Raw genomic sequence first — 18,505 nt, 5'->3', positions numbered from 1 at the left:
AGAGCCACACGTGTCCTGGGCTGCATCCAGAGCAGGGTGGGCAGCAGGGCAGGGAGGGGATTCTGCCCCTCTGCTCTGCTGAGACCCCACCGGCAGGGCTGCATCAGCTCTGGGCTCCCAGGAAGGACATGGAACTGTTGGAGTGACTCCAGTGGACGCCACCAAGATGATCAGAGGGATGGAGAACCTCCTGTGCAGAAAGACTGAGAGAGATTGGTCAGCCTGGAAAAGAGCCAGCTCTGGTGAGATCTAATTGCAGCATTCTAGTACGTGAAGGGAGCCTTCAAAAAAGGGAGAGAGACTTGTTCAAGAGCTTGTAGTGAGAATACAAGGGGCAATGGCTTCAAATTCAAAGAGAGTAGGTTTGGATTAGAAATTGGGAAAAAATTCTAAAGTGCAACCATGGTGAGGCACTGGAACAGGCTGTCCAGAAAAGTTGGTGAAGCCCCATCCCTGGAAGGCCAGATTAGTTGGGGTTTTGAGGAGCCTCATTTACAAAAGGTGTCCCTGTGGATTGGAATTGTATGATCTTTAAGGTCTCTTCTAATCCAAACCATTCTAAGATTCTTTGATTTGACAGACAAGAATACTGAGCACCAAATCATTCCACAACAGAATTTACTAAAAGGGTATAACAGTGGACTTCACATACTGGAAAACTAAACTCTTCCTGACAGTAATGCTATTTGCCATGTGTCCAGAAGGATTCTAAATTGTGAAAGACAGGAAGAAATTAACAGCTAAGGAAAATGAACAGGAGTGAGAAGAGAAAGGAATAGGAAAAACCCCAAAACTTATATTTGGGTCCATTATTGAAAGCAAAATGTTCAACAATATCCCAAATTTCCAAATAAGAATTTTAATTCATGGATGATATTCACAAAATGAGTTACTGAGGAACCAATGTAATATCTTTGGTATTATGTTTTCGTTTTTCAAACATAACACCTTTTGCACTTTCCAGCATTAGCTCTGCATCACAAAACAGTGTAACTTGCTTCCTTCACACCCAACATTTAAGAAGCCTCTCTTCCAATCCTTTGTTACAGAGTTCAAGCCTCATGGCAAAACTAAGGTGCGATTATAGCAACAGCTGTATGGTTAAGGGGAAAAAATGGCACTGAGCTGAAAGATAGTATCTAATCTCTCCATGATTTATAATCAGAGTAGCAGTTTCACGGTTACTAATACTTGCACTTTACTAGCTTGAAACCTGTCACTATTTCACTCATATTCCTCTGACATACTTCTTTCCAGATGCATTTCTAATTTACCATGTTACAGAGACCTCAAAACAATGCTTCAAGAATTGTTCTGTGGAGAATTTATTAATAGTTAATATAGGTAGCTTTACATAGTAAGTAGTTAGAGTATTCTAAGTAGCCCTGATATAGTCCTCTAGAGAAAGGTTTTCAGCATCTCTTAACCAAATAAGCAGAAATACAAATCCTAGCTGTCTTGCAGTATACTATTGATCAGCATGCTAAAGGACTCTAGAGTGTTTTAGAGGAAAAAAATACTACCAGGTTACGCTCAAATTTTTTTGGAGATAGTAAATCTGGAATATAAGATACCTCTTCCTACCAAAGTATTGCCAGTGCCTCACTCCTCTCCTCAAACTATTTTACTTTCATTTATTTAAGAAGCCAACTTATAGATCAGTATTTAAAAGGTGAATTTGGCTCTGTTTTTCATCCCATGCACCACTGTTGAAAAAAAAAAAAGAGCAGGTAATTACCTGTTTCTTTGAAATGCTTTAATTAGCTTTGGTTCCCATGGTAACAGTTCATTAAGCAGTCGTAACAATGTACCATGCAATTCCTTTACTGCTTGCTTCCGGTGGAACCATCTTCCCTGAAAACATAAATTCCGTTTATTTATCATTGCATTAGACTAAAATCCTGTTAGGTTTTACTAGTACTACAATAATCTTGGTACATGGATATAGCATATGAGGAAGACAACTGGAAGAAAAGATTAGGAACTTCCAGAGTTACATCCACCCTTCCAGAGTTATATCTATCTAGGACATTATTACTTTTATTTTAATACTACAGAGGGATAATGTCATAGTTGGAAAAGTAATACTGCAAGGATGCTCACTTTTCACAGGTCAAAATTAAAATTGAAAGGATTCTACAAATACTCCATGTGCTCAAAATTACTTAAATGAGTAACCAACATGGGTAGTAATCTATCCAGTTCAGGGAAATCAACCACGTATGTACACTTTTCTGAGTTAAAACTTTTACAGAAAATTGCACCATAATCTAATTTAAGAGAAGTGGTATAAAGTATAACATTATTATTTGCAAAAGAAACCTTACTACAATTTTCAAGGATAAAAATCACAATGTTTTTCTGTTACATTTTATTTAAAGTTCTAGAAAAAAAGCTTTTTTTAAAAGAGAAGTTTAGGAAATTTGTCTTTTATGAAGCAACATGCCACTATGCGACTATGCCACAAAGCCCAGTTTTCCAACATATATCCTTTAAGCTTTTAATTCAAACACATAATTAAAAGTTTCATTTTCAAAACTGATATATGTAATCTTATATTCATGTTTTCATAAATCTAGACAGTCTAAATAAGGAGTGAAGACATTGGGAAATTACAACCATGCTGGCCACGATGCTGCAGAACACAGCCCTTAACACTCACACATACCCCTTGTACATATTTTTTCCCCAAAACTTTATTCTGTAGTTCATTGCACAAAAGACTGAACAATGCATATATATGTAACTGTTATAAAAGAGATGTGGTATAGCACTTCTGCCACTCAACCAACTCTGTGCATTTTATGTAAATGAAGATTTTAGCTCTCTACTTGTCAAAGAAGATGTAAAACACTCAAGAGACTATGGTTCTGCAAGAAAAAGAAGCAGGACTTGAGAACTTTCTTATTTCATATACATATTTAGCTTTTGATAGTGCACATATCCTTCACAGCCTCCTGTGGTCTAGCACACCAAGAAAGCTAAGACAGGAAAATCTGGATAAAGCTTGTCACAGCTGCCTTTCAGCACTCTACAAGAATGATCTTCCCAAGGACTTTGGACAATTTCTCTCTACACACTTCAGCAGATCTTTTCAATGTACAAAGATCACTCAGCTTGAATGCTTGTTTGAAGAAAAAGTATCTATTTTTTTATGGATAATCATTTACATGTTACATTACAAAACAAACAGTTACCTTCATTCTTCAATTAAAATTACAAAAGCAAAGATTTCAAGTAGGATCATTATGCCATATTACCACATAATGACCAATGTTGTACACACAGACAAAGCCAGTAAACTGTATTATAATTTCCTTCACTTGTGGCCAGTCTCATGCATAAAACCTGTCACTAATCACTGCAACAAAAACCAGACCTTGTGCGTACTGTAGTCTACCAGAGGATTTGGTATCATCTCTTAAAGTCAGCAATCAACAGAATTAATTGTTTACATACAAAAGAATATTACATGCACAGATATCTTTTTCTTGTAAGGTAAACAAAACATTTTGCAGATTGTTTAAAATAACGTATTTATGTACTGCAGAGCATTAGTGCATTATCTCAAAAAAATCAAATAGCAAAACTAAACAATGCTACTACTATTGTGAAGAAGAAATGCTCTACATGCAGTGACATAGCAAAAAAAGAGTGTGAAAATGCAATATTAAAAATACATGAAAAATCACTGCAAAGTAAAAACCCCAAGAAATTATTAATATCTGAGCCTTATTTGTCTTTAAATAAGGCTAAGGTCTTGGCTTTACAAAAAAAAGAGTATTTATGAGAAAAATAAGTATCAGCTGACCACTGAATAAATTTGAAGCAGCAACTGTTAGACAGCCAGAACATGTACAATGTTTAGTCAAGAACAGACTTCAAGACTTTACTGACTTCATTAATACTTCCCAGAAAAACAAATATATTACTTATCTCTCTGCTTACAAAACCAAACATAAAAAGCTAGCCAATTCCTGCCCCCTAATTCTACAGGATTAGCAGCTCTAGATGGAGGCCTGTCTCTAGTGCTGTCCCCAAGGGTTCAGTACTGATCCAGTATTGTTTTAACTTGTTCATCAGTGACTTGGATGAAGTGGCAGATGCCTCCTCAGTGAGTTCACCAATGACACAAAGCTGGGAGCAGTGGCCAATACCCCAGAGAGCCGTGCAACCCTTCAGAATGATCTCAACAGGGTGGAGAAACAGGCAAAGAGGAACCATACTTCCAAGTAATTTCAATGAAAATTTTATAGCAATATCATTTTTAAAAGCATAGATTAATTATTCCCCTTTGTTTCAATTACTTATTTTTCTTAGTGGGGTTTTAGAGTTGACAATAAACCTGTTAAGGGAAAAATGAACAAATTTTAGCCAGGAGAAAAACCTTTTTTCCTCAGAAGTAGTCAGGACTGAAGAGTATAGGCCAAAAATAGGCTGGAATAAAAAAAAAATCATTCTCTTTTAAATGATTGTGGTTTAGTTGATTTTCTGTGCAAACACATAAATGCTAGATGTTATTATTCCTTAAATATTACACAGTAAAAAGAGACATTAAAAACATTTATAAAATCTTAAGATCCATCACAACAAAATTTAACATTTCTTTTCATGTGCAATTTGATTCTCTAACACAGTCCAGTGCTTGTCTTTTATTCAGAGGAGGGTAAAGGCAAATCAATAATTGATAAAGCTATGACTTAACTCCCTATTACATAGCTGCCCACTAACTTCTATAGATAATACACTTGTTTTCACAAATATCTGCATTGTAAATTCTCAAAAATACCAAATGATACATTATAAGAGATCAGCTACAAACTGAGGCTTAGGAGGTTCAGGCTGGATCTCCAAAAGTACATTCATCAGAAACATACAGCACTTGTTCCCTGGGAAAAGATGCCAACCCCCACCTGGCTACACACTCCTTCCACGCAGCTCTCTCCTACGCCTCCTTTTCTTCAGGCTCAACACCCTCAGCTCCCTCAGCTGCTTCTTACAAGATTTATGTTTCAGACACTTCACCAGCTCCATTGCCCTTCTCGGGTCTCACTTCAGCACCAAAATGTCCTTCTTGTAGTGAGTGGCCCAGAACTGAACACAGGATTTGAGGTGTGCCATTGCCCTTCTTGGCCACCTGGGCACTGCTGGCTCACGCTCAGCTGCTGTCACCAGCACCCCCAGGGCCTTTTCCTGTGGCAGCTTTGCAGCCACTCTGCCCCAGCCTGTGGCACTGCCTGGGGTTGCTGTGACCCAAGGGCAGGGCCCAGCACTGGGCCTTGTTGAGCCTCACACCACTGGGCTCGGCCCATGATCCAGCCTGCCCAGATCCCTCTGCAGAGCCTTCCTGCCCTCCAGCAGGTCAGCACTCCCACCCAGCTTGGTGTTGTCTGTGGGCTGACTGAGGACGCCCTTCATCCCCTTGTCCAGATCACTGAGAATGGTATTAAACCAAATTTAGTTACCATGTTGTTCCAATTAGTGACAAACAAGACACTATTTTTTTTCTGGAAACACAATATAAGGTATTAACACAGGAAAATACCAGAGGAAAAAAGGACTAGATAGAGAAGTATGCAATGTGACTTTAGGCTATGTCAACTTACAAGTAAATTTCAAAAATGCGAACACAATAAAAATACATTTTACAAATGGGCTGAATGTTTCTGTTTAAATGCAGAGAGACATTCAACACATTCAACTGAAAACTCACCTTTTAAAATAAGGTTTCTGACATCCAGAGCAGCCAGGAAATGCTGACTCCACTCTCTGTGATCGATGCACCAACATACACTATTCTGGTATACTTATCATGGAACCCCAAAGCAGACTGGAGCCAGGATATTGATACATGGGGTAAGGACTGAACTTTTTATATGAGTTTTTGTTTTGCTTTTAAATAAACACACACACACAACACCACAATATTAAGCAGTTTTATAAGATTGTCTGTAATCTTTACGTTATATCCCAGGGACATAAAGTAAAGAAAATTAGTAATCTTATAAAACCATGCAATATTGTTGAAAAGGGGTGGTGGTGGAGGGAGGAAACTTACCCTTAATAGGCCTGCTCCATTCTGCTGCGGGGTTCTGTGGTATGTGTGACATCACCAGTCTAGCGTTTTCTAGTGATGTCACACAGAGAGGGAGTTGGCGATCACCAGCTGCTTTGGACAACAGATACCTAAAGAAAAGAGATCAGTAATTTTTTCCAATCATATATGGATAAATGTTGAATGTTCTTAATAATTTATTTATGGGCCAAATACTACAATTTCAGGCACTTCCAATTTTGACTGAATAAGAATGCATTACAAGATCATGTTTTCACACTATGCAAACTCATCTGTTGTTGAAAGTGTTTTAATTTTGAAAATGCTTAGATTTATCTTCTACAGTAGAAGTTCCTTAGAGTCAGCCTCTTGCATTTTACTTTCAGCAACATCATTCTGAACATTATAAATATATATCAACAGCTAACCAACCTCTGACATTTTTTGAAGACTGGGATTAATAGAGAGTCAGGAAGAATGGCTTGTAGTAAATTATAAAACAAATTCACTTATGACATCTCTTAATCAATTCTATCTTTGAGCATTTACCAGCAACTAATGAGAAGTCCTGACTCCAGCATGCACTTCCACGACCTATATTTCTGATCACACAATGTTCTAAAATGATCTCATACTCTCTTCTTTCTAATATAGGCAAATAAAGTAAAACAAACAAAAAACAACAACACCAAAACAAACTGCAATAAATTTCTTGCTACCAAGACCGTCTTTGTCTCCTGATTTAGTTCATTACTGTGAAATGGTTTTCATTCAAATATTTAGCCACATTCCAATTTTCTTTAGGCACAATTACTACACAATCATCACAGTGTTGATTAATATACCACTTTTTTTAGAAAAAATATAAATATATATAAAATATATAAACCACAAAAACACAAGAAAAAGTTTATCAGCATGAGCTTACTGTTGAATCCAGAAGAGTAAAATTATCCAGCACTGAATTGTCACATTTTACTCCTCCATTACAAGAACTTCAAAGTTATCGACTAACTTAGACTCTGGAATTCACAAAGAAAATGGATGTATGTAGTATCCTAAACTGTTTGCAAAACATCTATGTTTTTTAAGTTGTACTTAACTCCTTCTCATATATCTGAGCATTTTTCTCTTCTTAACTCTGGATATAGAAGTGTTTCTGCATTCTTCAGATGAGTGTCTTAAAAGCCACTGTTTTGCTAGTACTATGTGCTGACAGGAATGTCTTGAATTATTTCTTCAAAAGAATATACTGATTGATCAACATCTAAAGCATTGTGAACTGTTCTGAATACATAGTAGTATTTCTGTGACAAAAATGTATGAGTACACATTGATCTCTCACGCAGAACCCACACTTTCACATCTGGAACTGTAGAAAGGTATGTGGCAAAAGCAGTTTAAAGACAACTTCCCCAATAAATATATTTATTGGAGTTTTAGTCAGTCACACATGGAAAGGCATGAAAGTTCAAGAGAAAAGAATTGTGAAAAAAGTAGACAATAAAGACAGAAAACTGGAAAAGCTTAGAAAAACTGAAGAGCATGAAAAAAAATATCAAATCTTAGTGAGATGAGCCTGAGTTAAAAATATCAGAGGAGATGATCAAGTACTGTGGAGAAGATTTCAAAAACCAAAGCCTAAAATTGGCCTTATTCATTTATTTTATACAACTAAATATTACAAATGATCCACATCTTCAATCTGTCCTCAGAAGTACAAGAAGCTGCATGGATGTAAATGTTAAATCTGTCTCAAAATTCAGTATTTGGGCTCATATTAGTGTTTTCAAGAGATGCAAGCAAGGCATAGAGAAGCAATAACAGTATTTTGAAGTGATTAAAGTACAAATCAAGTTTTCAGGATAAGGATGTAAAAAGAGAGCATGTAAGATACATAACAGATGAAGATACATACTAACAGAGAAACTAAGCTTAAATTAAAAGAAAATGTTTCAGCTGCAAGACTTGAAGTCTATCTATTAATGCCCTGGAACCCAAGCATTTATTGGTTTCTCTTTTATTGTAGCTCATTTTACCTGCAGTTTAAACCTGCAAATAGGTGTGCATACACAGATTTCTCAGATTATAATATTTACTGTTTGCGTGCATATCCATGTAAATACAATAATGCTGATGAAAACAACTGTAACTGAAAACCCTTTACATGCAAAAGTTCCAAGGATGGCACATATTTCACTGGGGAGGAAGGAAGTGGTCAGGACAAGAGGAGGCAGGGATGGGGAGAGGAAATCAACCTCTGAATAAATATTGAATAAGATTTAACCCAATAATAAAAATGTTTCCCTAGGCCGCAGATGAGAAGACACAGTAGGTTTTTCCACTTCATTGTTTGCAAAGTTGAGGTCTGAATTACTAAAATATTAGTAAGAGCCCTAAACTATTTTTGATGGTTGAAACATGAGTTTCTGCTGAAGGGAAGTTCTTCAGAAGTCCCTTTAGATTTTTGTCTAAACACAGTTTCCCTGCCAAACATTTTCAAACATGTTACAATATTTCCTATTTCCTCACTGAACAGAGAGAGAATATTTTATAAACTTTTAAAATGAACGATTTTTCATTTTTTCCCCATGTATTAACATCTTTTTAAAAATAAAATGCAGCAAATCAATGAAAAACATCAGAAAGCAGTCTCTGAGCTTAGATACTTACACCTCATGAACAAATTTAACAGCAGCTTATTTGGAATCTCATAAAAAACAGACAAGGAAGGTATGTTCCACGCTGGATCAACATAATCCTTTTAATAACCCCACAAGTTAATTTGTCTGAAGTTCTAACTATTTCTGACCTAAACCAGTGGTTTTTCACTTTAAATTTTCAGGTGTAGTCAGAAATATATATTTTTGCAGGTAACTTAATGCTGCAGAAAACCACGGTTTCCTTTTAGGCCTTTTGACTCACCTGCTAAAACAAATATCCATTTCCAAAGATAGACAAAGGCATTCAACCCCCTGGGACCATCTCATTATAGGCTCCAGGAAAAATAGCAGAACACAAAACCTTTACAAGGGAGGATTTCACTTTTTTAACTATTAAGTCAAGAACATCAGGCTGTTACAGACCTCTGCAAACAATAAAGCCTTTTCTCCAAACCACAATTAGCTGTTACCTCGGCTGGTGTCACTTGACTAAGTAACCTTTGTCTGACTTTTCTCTCTCTAGGGACGATGCAGTCTCCTTCTCAGGAAGGTACTGCCCATTATTAGTTTTAACCTTCTCAGCTTTTCTGTGGGAATCCTGGGCTCCAGCCTCCCTGTTCACCCTCTACACAGCTATGCATTTATGCATCAGACTTAGAGGGCATGAATCAAATCCAATAGTGCAACCAAAATAAAGTCTTGCACTCAGTAAACAAGAAATCTTTCCACATTCATGTTAAAAACTCAATTAATTTTACTGCAAATTCAGCTAGCATCTGCAAAAAAGCCCTAAATTCACTATTATATGCAAGCACCTGCAGTCCTGTCACTTTCATACTACACAATGTCAAGTAGAGTTTGAAAAAATAATAATAAAAATTTCTGATATGATATGCAACAGTTAAGTACATAAAACTGATCAACCAAGGAACTTAATTAACAGTTTCACACACACACACACACACAAAAACCCTTCACATCACATGAGAGGTAGATTATCTGAAAGGCAGTAAGAAGATTTTCATTCACACTGCAAGTCCCACTGATTAGACCAAACAGAGAAGACCTAGGGAAAAGTGGGATCCAAAATGCCAGAGACTGATAGTTGTTATCCTGTGTAGTGATCCAACAGAATGCATTACTTTACTGCCTCTTCTCTTAAAAGAAACTTTCTATATTAGATTGAAGTCTTTATGTGATCCTAAATATACTAGCAAAATGCCTCCCTATCATGTGTGTTTGTCAAAATTATTTTTCCAACAATATCACTTCAAGTGTGGAATTAAGCTACTTTGGAAATCTTGGTCAATTTGCTAGTTATAGAAAATTTCTAGGAGCTCACATTCAACAAATGACCGTGAATATTATATATACAGACTCAATTTTTAAAAAAGTAACAAGACCTAAAAATTCAACAAAATATCAATAGAATTTTTAGCTAGCATGTTCTTCTACTTTACTGACTGCATGTAATTTTACCCACACCTTATCTGTGCATGGATAAGGTGTGGATAAAATTACTACTAGTTATTTTATTTTATTAATTTTATATTTATTAAAATTATTTTCTTTTAGTAATTTTATATTTATTAAAATTACTACTAGTTATTTACTAATTTCTACTAGTATCTAATTTTCATTGCTGTAAATTCTGGGTTTTTTCTATTGATTCAACCTTCAGTCCAGTTTTTAAAATTAAAGGATGCAGTTTCACATGTCCTCAGCAATATACAAGAGCTAGAAGACATTCTAGCTTAGACATTCCTTAGGGTATCAGCCTTTCACTAAGCACAGATCATTAAACTTTAAGTCCCCCTTCTGCACTTTTAACATTCCTCTTTATATTTATATTTCCTTCACTTATTTACAAATGTTTAAGTCAGGTACAATACCAAATCTGACTTCTCCTCTCCCTCTGGATATGTAATATGTGGTAAGGAGAGGAATTATCAAGTAGCTGAAGAAATAGACCTTTTGAGCAGCCTGCTCTAAAAACTGCAGGCTGCAATTACAAAAAATACAACTGCAAAATCAGTCCCATTTTCTTTTGCCTGCAGATGGACATTTCTGTTCTTACAACCACCACTTAACCTGTAGCAGAATACAAGCACAGGTATTTCTGCAACTCCATGATAAATTGCATTAGAAAACCGGTCTGGCTTACAAACAATTCACCGGCATAAATAAGTAGGTAGGTTTATCATAATCTAACTCTCACCATGCAACAGAAAAAAAATTTTGCTAGCCTCTCACATGGGATGGCACGGAAAACAGAATCTTCCAGAGACACGGGGAGTAGGAGCTATTCATTTGGCAACAGTTTTGGCTTATATCAGTTGAAAGCATATGTGAAATTGCAGCATTGCTTCAGAACTGTGTCTAGACCTCAAGTACGGAGTTGAAGTCTTAAAAATTAAAGAACTTACATAAAATTTAATTTTCTACTCTAAACAGACACAGCAAACTAGCACAAAGCAAATCTCATCATGGGTATAACAAACTCACCAGGAATCAAGAAAAAGCTCAAGGCTTTTTAAAAGGAAAAATACTACTCATAGCTAATCTAAAGACAATACAGGTATAGAAAAATAGAGAATCAAACTGTTTTAATCAACCAAACAGTAAAAATACTTTCCAACATTTCCAATACTTTCCAACATTGATGTAAAAGAAACTTGTAGAAATGCTCAAACTTAAAATTATCCATTACTTTCTATTACATAACCCTATTCTAATTTTATTTTAACTTGCCAAACAAAAATCTGTCATGTCATTTGTTGTCTCAAGTTGATGTTGTGAAAAGTATCAGATACAACCAGTCCAACTATCTACAAAAAATGAGGGAAAACAGTGTAAGTTTATTCATACTACAAAGGCCCTGTAGCTCAGCTCTTTCATTATAGTCTCCATTACCTCCAAGTTCTGGAGAAGGAATTCCTTCTACATACTCTAGAACGGTCTTAAAGGTAACAAAAGGGAGGTTACAACTAAGAAAAGGTTATACCTGAAAGTCTTAATTTAAAGTTAAATAAGCTGTACTTCTAAAATATGTTATTATTTAACATAACAGTAAAGCTTGCCTTGAAGGTTTTTCTCAACGGCCCGTGCTAGCAACTTTTACCACTGAAATTAACAAGGAGGTTACTTGTGAAGAAGAAAGATTCCTGTGGCTTCACCCAGGTCATTATTGCAAACAAAAATCAATATTAAATTACCATGAAGTAGTAAGAACATCGCCATCTTTCACTTAAAACAAGAAAGAAGTCAATGAACAGCATGTAAGTGTCATCATTAAAATAGATTTTCACACTAGGTCAAATTTCCATTATCAAATTAGAAAACTGTTTTACTTAACAGAATATGCACTTCAAAAAACCAGGACAAACTCAATTCTGGATGCTTCAGACACTGCCACTGTCATTTTGTTACAGCTGAAGAATGAAAGTCTGCATTTTCTCCAGTTTTTCAGACATCAAACATAACAACACATGTTTATTTCATTCAAAAATGAAATCCTAAAGACCTTCCTTACAAAGCAAAACTTCATTTTAACAAGTTCAAATTTATGACTATTCACCTAATTTATCATTTTTCTATTTGAATGTTTAAAAGGTAAATATAATATTTCCCTGATAAATATTTTTTTCAAAACTAGTATCTCACTTTACTGTTTCCTCATAACCACTTCTACAGCAATTAATCCTAACCCTTTTTCTCTACATAAAATTTCTAACAACACAAGTGTTTAGAGACACAGAATCATTATGTGATAGGTCTATAAAGACACAACAAAAGATAGTCCTTACCTCACAACTACTGAATGCTGAATGAATTGTATCTTAATTTGCCTGTACTTAACTGATTGAGTTTTTGAAGACGGTGCAATCAGAACCAAACATAGTATTCCTGCTATGTCATGCAACTTACTTAGATAATGACATTATCAAATTTCAGTTTAAAGTGCAATTACGACATATTTAGCATTTGTCTACCCTTGAAGAAGTCATGTTCCTACAGTTTTACCAGCAGACTGAATGTCTCACCTACACATAGACTATTGATATGCTGTAGCATATCAATACAATCTATATGCTATTTTAGCATATATATACACTCTAACTTTGGGCTTTTTATCCTATTGCTGACATAGCTCTTCTGATAACCTCTTGGCATTCTTATGATAAAACCAATTTACAATTTAGCAACTACAAAATAATTTCAAGATTAGGCTGGTATTATTCCTTTGTCTACATTAACAATTATGCTAATTGCACTGACACTTGTCTTTTAGAATCTAACTTATTTGTTTCTCTTCTACTACAGCTCTCTCCCCTACTGAAATAACTTCAGAATATATTGATTCTTCATGAGACTATAAACTTGAATTAAAAGCAGCCTGATTTCTAACATAGAAAAATAAACACTTCTAACTACTACTTTTTCATAGAAAGGCCACCATAGAAGTGCCTACCAAAGGTTCAATAAAGGTACAATGAAAAAAGTAGTCAGAGTTCTGTAGAGGGCTGTTTCAACTATTCATGTATTTAAACCCATCTACCATTTTAATAAGAATCACCGCCTTCTATAAAAGGCATGCTGGATTCTCTTGTCTGTTATTCCTTTGAGGTTTTCAGTTGCACAGACTCAGTGATCCAGAGTATATTGGTAAAATTTGTATCTCAATCTGATATCAAAAGCCACATGGCATGCTTTCTGCTACAAACTCCTTCAATAAATATTAAACAAAGTAAATTTTAATAACACATGCAAAAAAAAAATTAATTATGAATTCTAGCTCAATAGAAATTCTGATCAACACTACATGGGCAGATATGAGAATTCTATCCTGTAATTATTTGTTGGTAAGAACTTATCCTCAGGGCAAAAGAGTCACATGGAGTTTAATGGAGATTAACTACTCATTTTAAGGTATTACCACTATGTATATTTTGTTTTGGCATGGATAAGTGCTAACACAGGTACTGAATTCATAAAAATATCATAAAAACATTGAGAATGGAGCATCCCACACAGGAAAGATTAAGATTACAGTGTCCAGGTATCAACCTTAGGAAGTTTTCATGCAGTTACTGAAGAGCATAAAAAATTGAGTTGACAGGCCTCAGCAAGTAACTGACATTGTTTCATATCAATACAAGAGAAAGCTTTTAATGTCACATACCGATTTCTTTTTAATGTCCTCCAGATCTTTGAGTTCATTCTCAATCTTTGTGATTAATTCCCTGAGTTCATCAAGATTAGTGCAAATAAGCTAAAAAACAAATGAACACAAACACTTGGTGATGTGGGACTTGGAAAACGTACATTGAAATTAAATAAAATTTAAAAGCACATTATTACTTAGTGCCACCATTTGATTTGTATTTTCTTACAGTATTTTTAAACATAAAAAAATAAACCCAAACAAAAGTCAGAACTTGTTGAGAAAAGGAAAATCTAAGTAGAAAATTCTCTTATTCTTCAGACATAAACCATATTTCTACCTGCAAGCTTCCATTTCAAAATGTAGGTATTTTCTTAAAACTTCTGTGAATGACAACTACCAAATTTCTCTCAAGTACAGTGATGACTTAGAACAGTTTTGAGTACCAAAAAGTTCCCTGGCAAAATAAGTATACTAGCTTTGTAGTATGCTGTGTTTATAACATATTACACTTGGTACAACTTTTCCTGACCATAACTTTATTTGCTTACACAAAGTATTCCATCCCTGGATATGTTCAAGAGGCATCTGGATCTGGTGATGTGGTTTAGAGGTTTCAGTGGACAAGGGTAGTGCTGGGTGGGCAGTCAGACTGGATGATCTTGAAAGTCTCTTCCTACCTTGATGATTCTAAGGCAACCTAGTCATCTACCAAATCTACCTACTTAAAGTATCCTTTAAAAAAGTATTATATTATTCTAACTCTTGTCTTTAGAAATCAGCTTATTATATTTTTTTCTTTCAGAAAATGGATGCTATTTTCTTGAAAAAATTGTCAAACAAAGGTGATCTGTATATTTTGTCTTACCATCACCTAGGGCAAGTTAAGACTAAAAAACCTAGAAATTATTAAGATGTTAGGTTCTGTTGAATTATGTTATAATAAGACTTGCTTCTTCTGAACACCCTTAGGTGGAAACGTTTTCCTTACAAAACACACCCTCACAAAAATGTTTTTATCAAACAACTGCTAAGTGTTTTTCCCAAATCAGTAGTTTATAACAACATATTTTTACTTCAAATTCAAGTGCAGTTTTAGATTTTCAGCAAATTCATGTTAGAAGCAGCACTTTTGCTAGTCACTACTAAAAAACTGAATTAACACTTTTAGCAAAGTAAATTTCAGAAACCTCAAGTGCACATGTGCCCTTATTTTCATAACATTGTGTACATTTGAAGCATTGAGGAAATTGAGTGACTTAAATCAAAGTTTACCATTTTTACATTTATCACATTTAGAATAACAAATTAATAAGGAAATTGGCAGTGTCTTGCCACAGACCGTGCATACAAAATTTACTTGTGAAAGGTATCTCTCTTGAGCCAGAAAACAGAATGACTATGTGTAAGTCTATGGATAATTAGGTTCAAAATGCATGTCCTGCACCCGAAGGAGTCCCAGTTACCTAAATTATAAACTGAAGCCAAATACTGGCTGTGTCTGGCCTGTGAAGAAATCCGTGACACTATATTATTAAGCAAAAAAGTACATCACAAAGTCCTTGACAAAAGTCAATGAAGGCAAGGATAAAGGTTTTCCCTGCACAACTATAATCAATTTTTTGACTGTACACCTGACAATTCAGTTTACTAAAGTCTATTGTTGCTTTTTACTTTCTCCTACAAGACCAATCCAAACTACATCAATGTGAAAAACACCAATAAATAATAAATGCCAATAAATAAAGTTTAATTGCCTTGGGGCTGGGGGTGACGGGCAAGAGTAACCAAATCTCTAAGTGACAATATTCATTAGATGAGAAGTACATTTGAGGATCTTAACTGTGTGTCAATTACCTACTGATAAAATAAGGAAGGTTACAGCAGCTGAGCTTGGAGGATTTATGGTCAAAATGAGTTTAGATTTTAGTTTCCAAAATATGGAACTGAAAAGCACTATAAAAAGGTTCAAGAAAAAATTTCAATTTTTTCATTCCAGTATGATTTGAGATGAGGAAATAAAGATGCACACTGACTGGGAAAAAGGTAATTCTGAAACTTCTCTCACATGGTTAGCATTTCCTATCTTAGAGAATGAAGCTAGTGTTTTGAAGGAAGGTTGAAAAGAACAATGATGAAAATAACAAAGTGTATTCTACTTTATACATTTTGATATGGATTCTAGATGCTGTTTCTCCCAATGAGATTCTTATTTCAGTGTTCTTTGCTTATGGCTGGTAATTGGTGGAACTTAGCAGTACAATTTTCTGCAAAGAACATTTCCTTCTAATATGTTTTGTATGTTTTAATGGATAAGTTACATAAAGGCAAAAAAAAAAAATATTAATGTTACAATCTAATAATTTTGCCACATTTTGATAGCTTACTGGTAGTTTCACATATGGCTCTTGAAGAACATACCTTCTAATCACTTATCATGAAGAAAATAAGTGAAAGTGAAGTGAAGTGAAAAAGTGGTTGCATTTTGAATTATCAGAGAGAATGAAAGACTAGTTCCTATTCTCTATAACACTACATGGTGGCTTAAAGATTCAGCCTGTAAATGTTTATATTAATCTCATTAGTTGTGGACATGTTAACTGCAACAAAAAAAACATCGCATACGGCACAGTACTTACTACATAGAGACTCTTTTTCATAGGCAATAAGCATCCTGTTTTTCAATTGTATACCAATTATACTCCAATTGAAGTGGAAGATTCAGATATTCAGTAAAATTTCAAATTCAGCGTTCAACTTTCATGTTATCATGCAACCTCAGATCTCAGTAATCTCTCAAAGACTCTCATTGACTCCTAGGACTTCAAGGAAGAAAGACAAAAAAAATGTGTTCTGAACTTTCTAAGGGAAGACAGGGGGCTCAAGCTCCATTCCAACTTGGGACTCTCCTGTAATCAACTTATAAATGAACTCTTTAACATCATAGAACCCAGTGTATTCCCCAGATCATTGATGCTCCTTCCTTGCCTCCTTAACTTCAGACAAACTTTTTGCAGAATTTTAATTCACTTCAACAGGGTCTCACGCTTTATTTCAAGTTATTTGTGTAATGACTGTTAATTATAATTGGTTTTCCTACGAAGCTGCCCTTTTATCACTGACATCTATATGTGGAAAATGTCCAGATAGCCCTCTTGGGATCTGCATTTAATATAGACCATAGATGATGAAACTGAAATTGTTAAAGACACACTGAAACAGAGCATGCATGTTCCTTTTCTCCTTACTTATCATACATGTAGGTCTATACAGCTATGAGAGAATGTACATAAGGTGAAAGGAGAAAAGACTAAGTGAAACACTGGTTACCAAACCTAAATGTACTCTGTAACTGGGAAAAAACTGCAAAACACTTTAGTGTCTCTTCTGTACAGCACTATAACTACCATTAATTTCTTTAAAATGTTAATGAGCAACAGTAATAAGAAGCTCAGAATAATAAGCAAGAGACAACTCAATAACAATCTATGAAGCTGTAAACCCACTTCTCCAATAATTCTCAAAATATTAAAACCAAGACTGGGTTTTTGTGCATTTTTATTTGATAAAAAGAATTTAATTTGCATCTCCTTTTGATTTGTTTTGTTGTTTGCAGGGCTTTGGGGATTTTTTTCAAGCAGTCTTGAGCTATATATTATAAAAATGGTATTCTAAATGCTAGATTAAGTAGCACTATTACCTTCTGAATTTTCACTAATAATTGATTTTGATTTGTGTCACTGCACATAATCAAACACTTATTAGTACTCTTTTACTCAGCTTTAAAGCCAAGTCACGATTTTCAGAAGATCTATACTTAAGTACAGAACCTAATCTTATAAACTGAAGTGTCTTCTGATTGGGTTTGCGGGTTTTTTACATTTGTAGGCTGCAGGCATGTGAAACATATTATACTTCTTAATTTATTAACTTTCACTCCAAAAGAACTGATATATAGACATGAATAGCAAAATCCTTGTGATTATGCCCTACCATCATATCTCACAGGGCCTGTAAGCTCTAAGCTGTTTTACCAAATATTTAAAAAATATACTTGTACCTTCAACTACTTACATAATTTCATAAAGTTTGGCCATTTGTGTATGTGAGGAAAAATATATTGAAGCATAAATACAAGACTGCCAAAAGTCTTAGTATTATTCCAAACATAAAAGGTTTAATACTTGCAAATTTTTCTAACAGTCATACCTCTTGAATGAGCCAGGTTACGTTGTTAAAAAGCTCCCTAATAAGATTAAACTGCTCAATACTTTGAGCCTCACCTAAAACAGATATGAGTCCTAGCTTTGATCAAAAGAGTCAGAAGTCTTTTGCCACATTTTAATATAAGGTTTTACAGAAGATAAGTATATATTTAGATAGATATGCATATGTTTTATCCACTAAAGCTAAAAGGTTGGACTAAGTTTTAGACAGACTACTTAAATGCAGTTGTTTAATCATGCAAGAAACTATTTCTGAACTAACTGTATATATCCATGGCATGCAGACAAAGTGCTTGGGAAAAAAATTAGACACCTACCTGTTTTCTGGAGCTATTAGAAAACATTTTAGTCAACACCATTACAATATAGATAAAGAAAGTGTACACTTAAATATCAG

The 18,505-nt window shown here is 34.8% G+C and overlaps 1 protein-coding gene across 3 annotated transcripts in view; it reads right to left on the bottom strand.

The window, feature by feature from the left end:
* KIAA2026 (KIAA2026 ortholog) overlaps positions 1–18,505 on the bottom strand; it is an 89,430-nt gene that overhangs the window by 55,468 nt on the left and 15,457 nt on the right. For all 3 annotated transcript variants that reach the window (XR_009115878.1, XR_009115879.1, XM_058043323.1), the window contains exons 5-6: positions 13,901–13,990; positions 1,739–1,854 (exon numbers count right to left, since the gene is read on the bottom strand). Coding sequence is in view for 1 of the 3 variants with exons in the window: in XM_058043323.1 (XP_057899306.1) it covers positions 1,739–1,854; positions 13,901–13,990 (206 nt within the window). In the remaining 2 variants the exon portion in view is untranslated. The remainder of the gene's footprint in view (positions 1–1,738; positions 1,855–13,900; positions 13,991–18,505) is intronic.

This window comes from Melospiza georgiana, chromosome Z (assembly GCF_028018845.1).
Source record: "Melospiza georgiana isolate bMelGeo1 chromosome Z, bMelGeo1.pri, whole genome shotgun sequence".
NCBI lineage: Eukaryota > Metazoa > Chordata > Aves > Passeriformes > Passerellidae > Melospiza > Melospiza georgiana.
This window is presented reverse-complemented; position numbering and strand designations above follow the sequence as displayed.